Here is an 8,028-nt window from a genome sequence, read left to right as displayed (position 1 = left end):
CCCACCTGCAGGGCCGCCATCTGCGCGGCGTCGTCGCGGATGACGGGGTACTGTCCCTCCAGGTAGTCGTGCTGGGCCTGGATGTAGGACAGGGCCATGAAGCGCGGCTCGGTGATGGCCTCGTCGGTCTCGCGGAACATCTTCTTGCGGAAGAGCAGGCGCGGCGCGGTGCCCTCCTTGGCCTTGGCCGCCTTGAAGTCGAACAGAACGTCGGCGATGTAGCGCGTGTCGTCCAGGGACACCTGCTCGTCCCCGCCGCCCACCGTGTCCTGCGGCTGCCCGCCCTTGCTCTGCAGATTGCGTACGAGGGGATGGGGGGAGGGGGCATTGAGATGGGCGTGGCCGGGCAACATCAGATGCAGGGATGGGGGTGCCACCGCAGAGTTGGCACAGGCCCGTGGCTCCATCCCCTCCCACCTCATCCTCCCACCACCTCCTCACTAAACCCCTCCTCACCCCACCCACCCACCCACCTTGTGCACGGAGAAGAGGCTGAAGGTCTGGTAGTGCTCCAGCTTGATCTGGGAGGCAATGGCCTCCACGGCCTCTGCCACGGTGGTGCTCATGTCGTAGGCCACCTCCTCAAAGGTCTCGTCCAGGAAGTAGACCACGGTGGCGCCACGCACGCCTTTGAGCAGCGCATCGATCTCCGCCATCTCCGGCAGAGTGCGGCGCTGGCCGGCCTTGGTGGTGCGCTTGAGCGCAGCCCAGGTGCGGGCCGCCAGCGCGCGCACGCCCTCGTCCTCGGCCTCATCGCGGCTGGCGGTGTGCACGTACTCTGACACCAGCCCCGTGAAGTCGCGGCCGGGGGGCATGGAGGCGGCCACCACCAGCAGCAGCTGCCAGGCGCGGAGGGTGGGCGCGCCGCCCGGGCCGCCGCGCGTCTGCTTGATAAGCTGCATGTAGAGCTCGTCGCGCAGCTCCGCGCGCTTCAGCCCCTGGTGCAGCAGCTTCTGGATCAGCTCCAGCCCGGCCAGGGGGGGCAGCGCGTCGCCGTGCACGCCCTGGTAGGTCAGGATGGAGGAGAACATCTTCACCGCACGCCCCGCGTTGTCGGAGCCATGCTTGAGCAGGGAGGTGGGTAGCCCCTCCTCGCTGAACACCAGCAGGTCGTCGGTGGACAGCGTCAGGTGCTCGGGCGTGCCGGGCGACGCCGCCGCGGCGGCGGGGCGCGGGCTGCGCGCGAAGCCCAGCAGCCGGCCCAGGCCCTTGCCGGAGGAGCCGGAGAGGCGGGCGCGGTTGAAGGCGTCCAGCTGGAAGCGGTCGGCGTGGTCCGCCAGGCCGTCCAGAGCGGGGCTGCGCGGGACGGAGCCGGGCGTCTCGCCCCCGCCCAGCGGGGCGCGCCCACTGGGCGTGGACGGCTCCTGCCTGGCGAAGCCGGTGCCCTGCGGGGGAAGGGATGGGGGGGGGGGTTAGGACGGGTGAGGGCGGGGACGCACAGGCATGGGTGCGGTGCAGTCGACACAAGCCTCCAAGATGGCAGTTCAAAGGCCCCGTTAAACCACCCCGGGCGCTGCCGCAGCCCCGGGGCACACCCGGTACGTACGTTCTCATAGGCGGCCTCGGGAATGACGACCTCCGGCACAGTCATGTTGCCCGGGCCCTGCAAGGGGAGGGCGGCGGGAGAAAAAGGTGTTGGCTCGGCAGCTGGGCGCATCCCAGATCTGGCAAGCGCGGGGGTGCCTCAGCGAAACTGGGCCCCGGCGCATGTCCCAATTTATGAGAAACGAAGCGTGGAGATGGCGTGACCCCGTGCTTGCCACAGACGCGCGGCTGTCCGCGAAGGTGGGACCCCAAGTGGCCCACTGAGCTCCGCGTACGGGTAAGGCTCGCTGCATCTCAACAGCTGTCCAGATCCAGACCCTCAGCAATACAAGCACCCCAGATCCTCGCTAGACACAATGGTGTACCTTGCTGCCAGAAGACAGAATTGGGCTGGGAGGTGGGCTGGCCTGTGCTGAGACGAGATGCTCGGCAACCACCTGGGATCCCACGGGGGCAGGCTAGCCTGCGGCCGCGCTTTGCTGAGTTGGGTTTCCTTATTTGCTGCCAAACACTCCGGTGAGAACGAGGGGCGATATCTATCTTGCTGGTATGTCTAAGACGGGACGCGACCATACTGGCCATCTACTTCGTCGTCTCCTCCGCCGAAGCGGATCTGAGAATCCTTGCTTTCCTTCCTCACTCTGTTTGACTTGACCTCTGTGGAGCTTTTCATTTGGCATGAGTGTATTTCTAACTAATGAGATACGAGTGATCTTTCTTCGATACATCAAAAAACATATCCATGCTGTAAACAACGGTGCTAGCTGGCTCAGGGCATCGAAGTTGGCAGTCAGCCAGATCGGAGCTGCTCCGGACGGGACTGTCCTCGGCAGCCACCGACCGACTTGCCCGATGCCATGCCGCACTCACACACGACGACAACCTTTGAACAGCCATCTGAGTCGCGAAGATTTCTACGTAGCGGAGATGGGTGGGCCATACGCCAGGATGCCGTGCGCACTGGCCGCCGGTACATCCCGAGAGGAGGCCATGTCATGGACTTCTCCAAGTCAGTCACACCGAGGACGAGCATGGATCGGGGCATGCAAGGAGGGAGTCGGTCTGGGATGAAGGAACACTCGCCGTCCCAGAAAGAGGTTTCGGATGAGGAGTGTGATGTTTTAGTCCGGCATCATGCGCCGTCCCTGAGCGGCAGGAGCCATACTGTCAAGATCTCCCTGGGGCTGCCCTCTCCACCGCGGAAGGAGGATCGACAGGTGGGTTCAGGTGCTGTAGTGATCGTAATTTTTGGATGAAAGTTTGCAATAGCATGCATTTGCCCGCGATTATACCTTATGGCATTGCTGGTGATGGCTCCTCAGGGCCATGTTCATGAAAGGCAATGTTCCTGTTCAGCACACACAGAGGCATGAGAGACAAGGCATGCAGCGCCTTGGCTCCCCCTCGCCGTCAGAGGCCGGCAGTAAGCGGACTGGTAATCAGCATCAAGACAGCCATGGTGTGCCATTGTCCAGGAACGCCTCACCCAAGGCAGTGTGCACACAGCAGACAGAAGGTGGTTTTCACAAACAGGTACAGCGAGAGGTAATGGTGCGTGTGTGACTGATGTACATGGTTGCATCTCCGAGAACAGTGCGTACCGAGTCTTCCAACTCCAATCTGTATGCCAGCAACAGGATGTCCAGTTGCTTCATCTGTCGGGTACCCATCTTTCCATCTGCATCGCCCACAGCCTGACCACCAGGATGCAGCCAGAAACTCTCCGACTCCTCTTGCTGGGCCCCCGACCCCCGAGTCTGAGACCCTCGTCCAGGAGGTCAGCCAGCGGTGTGGCAGTGCACCATGCTCACGACCTCCATTGCCGTCCGGCATGTCACTCTGACGATGAAACCTGCACTGAGCACGAAGCACCCTACACTGCTACAGCTGGCGCAGGAGGTGCGTCAGCTGGGCTCCGAACGCCAGCGGGTGCAGGAGCTCAGGCTGCGCCTGTCCCAGGAGGCCGACCTCATGGAGCGGGAGAAGGTGGCTTGGGCAACCCGCAAGGTGGGTGCAAGCGGGTCCTGAGGGGGGACACCATGGCTGCGCGAGTGGAGCCGATCATCTCGAGTCAAGCCGCTGGCAGCGCCCTGCATTCCGTTCCAGCAGCGCCAGACCCTGTGTCCACAGGCGAGTGCCGACGCGGCCGCCCAGGCTGAGCTGGCGGAGCAGATGCGGCGGCTGGAGCGAGAGCGGCGTGTGCTGGAGAAGCAGGGCCGGGCGCTGCTGAAGCTGCCCACCAGGCGGCAGAAGGCCGAGGTGGCAGAGATCCAGGTGTGGAGGAGGAGGGGGTGAGCGAAGCCCAGAGCGGTCGGGCTACTGATGCCATGCATCTCCGTCTGACATCGGCCCAGACTCTGTGAGCAGGCTTGCCACGCACCCCCTCCCCCAGGAGGTCCTGGAGAAGGAGCGCCAGGAAAGGAGGGCGCGGGACGCGCGCCATCGCCTCGTGGAGGAGCGGCTGAAGCGCCAGCTGGCCGAGGCGCAGGTGCGCGGGGATGGGGTTGGGCCGAAACAGGTTGCTGAGGAGGGTGTACACGATGCCCACATGGTGCCTAGGGGTCAGTTGCCAATCGCCTCGCCCTCCAGGATCGGTGTGCCCGCCTGGAGGAAATGATGCGAGAAGTGGGGAGCAGGGAGCAAAAGAGCCCGCGGTGTGCCCGCTGCAGTGCTTCCCAGATGGCAGCAAACCCTGTGCCTGATGGAGGGAGGCTGGCCTGCAAGGGGGTGGCGGTGCTGCCAGCAAGGTCTGGGCGTCTGGCAGCAGAAACGCTGAACTCAGGAGTGGACCCTTCGCCAAGCCGACGGGGTGTCACCTTCCGAGGGGGCGGGATGGGGAGGGGCGGCTCGGAGGGCGGCCGCAGCCCAACAGGGCAGCAGGGTGGTGGGAAGGGCCCAGCGATTGATCCCATCTGCGAGCCGGCGCACGCTCCTGCCTGGCGCCAGGACGAGGGGGTGACCGACCGCTCCCCCAGCGGCAGTGGGCCTGCCCATGCATTTGGCCGCGCAGAGATTGCAAGAGGATGCCACCATGACTGCGCTGCAGATTCCACTGCTGGAGCTGATTGCAGACCACTGTCTCAAACCTCATATGGGAAATGGACGCAGGCAGCGACTTCGGACCCTGAGCAGGGCTGCACTGTGACTCGCTTCTCCAACGGTGACATCCATCGGCAGCTGCCGGATGGTGGGTCACACGGTCTTGGAGCACAAGGGCTGGCCTCACATGCGTACTTGGGGCATGGTTTGCACCCCTTCTGCTTGCATGGTGGTGCCATATGGTGGGTTGTCAAAGATATGGGCTTGACTGTCCTGGAACCCCCCACACGCCCCAGGCACCGAGCAGTACTGGTACAGCGAGGTCGACACCTGGCAAATACAGCACCCAAGCGGAGTGGAGGTGGTCCACCACGCCGATGCGGCGGTGTGTGGGAATGGGTGTGTTTGCATCCGATGCGGTGACCTGCCTCTTCGCCTGGCGGTGGGAACTTGAGGGGTTGACTGTGGATCACCGCGAGTGTGCCCAAGCCTCCCCTGCTTCTTCCCCTTGTGCAGGTGGAGGCCAGCCACCCTGGTGGTCTGGAGGAGAGGTTGAACAGGTCGCGCGGCGCCAGCTGGCGGCTGCCAGGGTCGGCAGAGTTTGTGCCCATTTCTCGGGCCCAGCTATCCTGGGAGATACTGCAGCCCAGGCCAAGGACATGCCACTGAAGCATTGCACCTTGCTGTTGAGGCTGAATGTCGTCCCAATCCCTGTCAGCTCCGTCACCCTTGCTGCCTGAACACCCAGTACTGACCCAGGAAGGCCTGAGGCAGCTATCCACACCTCGCATGGTGTCAGGAACCCAGTCGGGCAGTCAGTCATGAGGAACTCGGTGTCAGTGCCATCACACTCACATCCTCCTCGCCATCCTCCTCCCCAGAAGCCTCGGTGCCAGAGATGTCGGTAACCAGGTCGTCATCATCAGCCTCTGCCTCCTCGAGAATGCTCGAGATTTGCTTGGCAGGCTCTGCGGTCCGAAAATTATGTAGGGAGTGGCATGATCAAAGCAGCAGCTTTTGGGCGCAAAGCATATTCACCTTCGTCGTGGCACCTCAGGATCTGGAGCTGAAGGACTGAGCAGCAAAAGAACCAATGCCTCTGACTTGACCTGGCACTGATGAAAACTCCCTCATCCCAGCACCCCGGAAGCATGTCAAGCCTCCCTCACCACACCTGGCTTGGGGGCCTCGGGAAAGATGAGATCCGTCTTGCCGCTCACCCAGTCCGCTAGAAATTCGTTCTGCACGAAGAATCTGAAGGCTTGCAACACGTAGCTGTGATCCTGCCTACGCGTTCACAGGGTGGGCAAAGGAAACATAACTGAAAGGGTCGGCATTCTGCGAGGCACACGAGCCCCTTCCTTATCACCATTCATGAGCAGCTGAACAAACATGGAAATGCTAACAGCACATTCACCAGCACGGATGTTCCAGGGTCACCACCATACCAACCCCCCCAACCTGATCTCCTTGGCAAACAGCTTGTGGAGCAGGCTTGGCTTGCCCAGTCGTGGCGCCGGCGGCTGGCGCGAGGGAACACCCCCCCGACCAGTCCTTCCACCTCGCCCGCCCCTCCCGCCGGGCAGAGCCGTGCCTCGACGACCCCCTCCCATCCCTCGTCGCCGCTGGAAGTCCTCCTGCTGCCGCTGGTATTGCTCCCGCTCCCGCCGGTACCGCTCCTCAACCGCGCTCGGGCCTGACCCAGCCGCCTCGCCGCGGCCCCTCTCCTCCGGCTGCCCACTCGCCAGCGAGTCGCTGTCGTACCCTACGAGCCCGGCGAGCCCCTGTGCAGTCTCAACTTTAGATCCAGGCTCCGTAGGGGGGCCGCTGGGTCCCTCCCGCTCCTCCCGCGCCTGCCCAGGGTGGGGCCGCCTGGACATTGGACCCCTGCCCCTGCCCCTGGCCCTGCCTCGGTCTCCCGGCGCCCTGCCATGGCCCCCGAGCTCGGCCATCAGATCCTGGGTCCCTGCCAGCTTGTCGACCCCCAGCTCGCGCTGCTTGAGCAGGATCTCCTGCAAACGGGCAGCCCTTTCCTGCCTGTGTGCTCGGTGGTGTAGAGGAGGGGAAATCATTTGGATGAAATTCCATGCCATTCCTGAGCACATGCCTGCGTGGGTCACATCGACCAGTGCGGCGCTGCACAGGCCATGCTTCCTTGTAGCCAGAGCCAGGCCAGCTCCCGCCAGCCCCGACCGTGGCCCCCGCCGCCGCCTCACCGCTGCAGCTCTTGCTCCCCGCGCTCGGCACGCGCCTTCCCCTCCGCCTCCCGCTTGGCCAGGTTCTCGCGGGTGGGGAAGTGTTTTCTCCGCTCCGCTTTCCACCTGCCGGGCAGGGAGGATCGGAAAAACATGAGTGCTGGTCGAAGAGTCAGCAGAGATCCCGAAACATCCTTTTTGAAAAGGGAAACCCGCATAGCTTCAGCCTCCACAGCATTTCCCCCTGATGGGGTCTTTCAACCCTGCTCACTGTTCAATCTCCTCCTTCTCTGCTGCTGTTCTGGGCTCACGCACCGCAGGCTCCTCCGTCATGGGCTCCAAGGGCAGCACCTATGGTGGAGGGCATGCGCACACTGTTCAGCACCTGCTTCCTCCCTGAGTGGGGAGCACCAGCGGCCATGCTCCCTGCCAGATGCACAGTGCACAAAAACACGGGCGCCTTCGGAGCAGACACCCAGCGCTCTGAGAAGCCACTCACTCCCGGCGCCCCACCTTGTCCTTGCTCTTCTTCTGTCGCTTGTGCGGCGGGGCCGATACCAGGTGGTGCTGCGGCCTTGGCCCAGGCGTGAGCATCGACGGGGGTGGAGGCGGCGGCTGGAGGGGCCGCATCCCCCAGGGCGCACTCATTGCCATCATGGGAGCCTGCGGCATCATGTATGCCCCCGGGGGCGGACCTGCCATGAAGGCACGCTGCTGCTGCATGTGCTGCTGCGCCAGCTGTGCCTGCTGTGCCTGCTGCTGGTGGACAAACAGTGCTGCCTGGGCATGGGTGGGCTGCAGGGGTCGGAACTGCATCCCGGCCGGCATGCAGCTCATGACTCCGGGGGAGAAACCATATCCCCATGGCTGCTGCTGCTGCTGCTGCTGCTGCTGGGCGGGCTCGCGCGGGGGCGGTCGGTGCGGTGCCATGCTCAGCGACGTGCTATGGGCCCTGGGATCTTCAGGTAGCTCCTCGCGATAGCAGAAGAGGCCAGAGATTATCTAAAAGAATTGTGAATATGGTAGTCGCGAAGTGGCCAAGCTCCCACTGTAAGCCGATAGCACAGTGAAGTGGGAAGGGTGGTTGCTGGGAAAAGGTGGCAGATGTTGTGCAAACGCTGGTCGGTTATGTGCGCATGATTGGTTAGCTTAAAGCTAAGCTCTGCATGCACATTTTCACCGGGAATCGTCGACACTGACTGTGTCTGAAGTGCTCGCCGGGATGCACGCGCGCGATGAATGCGGGGTT

At 63.5% G+C, this 8,028-nt stretch overlaps 3 protein-coding genes across 3 annotated transcripts in view; 1 reads left to right on the top strand and 2 right to left on the bottom strand.

The window, feature by feature from the left end:
- The window catches only part of F751_3109 (Xaa-Pro dipeptidase), a gene marked incomplete at both ends in the record, with an annotated part of 9,166 nt that extends 8,351 nt beyond the window's left edge, over positions 1-815 (bottom strand). The window contains 2 exons of the mRNA XM_011398977.1: positions 6-290; positions 474-815. Coding sequence (XP_011397279.1) covers positions 6-290; positions 474-815 — 627 coding nt within the window. The remainder of the gene's footprint in view (positions 1-5; positions 291-473) is intronic.
- A 2,533-nt stretch (positions 816-3,348) lies between these two features.
- On the top strand, positions 3,349-4,162 carry F751_3108 (hypothetical protein; the record flags this gene model as incomplete). The annotated part of the gene is made up of 3 exons (XM_011398976.1): positions 3,349-3,552; positions 3,676-3,819; positions 3,938-4,162. The coding sequence occupies 3 exons, from the start codon at positions 3,349-3,351 to the stop codon at positions 4,160-4,162; spliced, it is 573 nt and encodes a 190-aa protein (XP_011397278.1).
- Positions 4,163-5,403: 1,241 nt separating this feature from the next.
- Positions 5,404-7,373, bottom strand: F751_3107 (hypothetical protein; the record flags this gene model as incomplete). Its single annotated transcript, XM_011398975.1, has 6 exons — positions 5,404-5,552; positions 5,759-5,871; positions 6,286-6,621; positions 6,801-6,905; positions 7,051-7,130; positions 7,293-7,373. 6 exons carry the CDS (start codon positions 7,371-7,373, stop codon positions 5,404-5,406), a joined length of 864 nt encoding a protein of 287 aa, XP_011397277.1.
- Positions 7,374-8,028: the final 655 nt, after the last annotated feature.

Source organism: Auxenochlorella protothecoides (genome assembly GCF_000733215.1).
Source record: "Auxenochlorella protothecoides strain 0710 unplaced genomic scaffold scaffold33, whole genome shotgun sequence".
In the NCBI taxonomy this organism is placed as follows: Eukaryota; Viridiplantae; Chlorophyta; class Trebouxiophyceae; order Chlorellales; family Chlorellaceae; genus Auxenochlorella; species Auxenochlorella protothecoides.
This window is presented reverse-complemented; position numbering and strand designations above follow the sequence as displayed.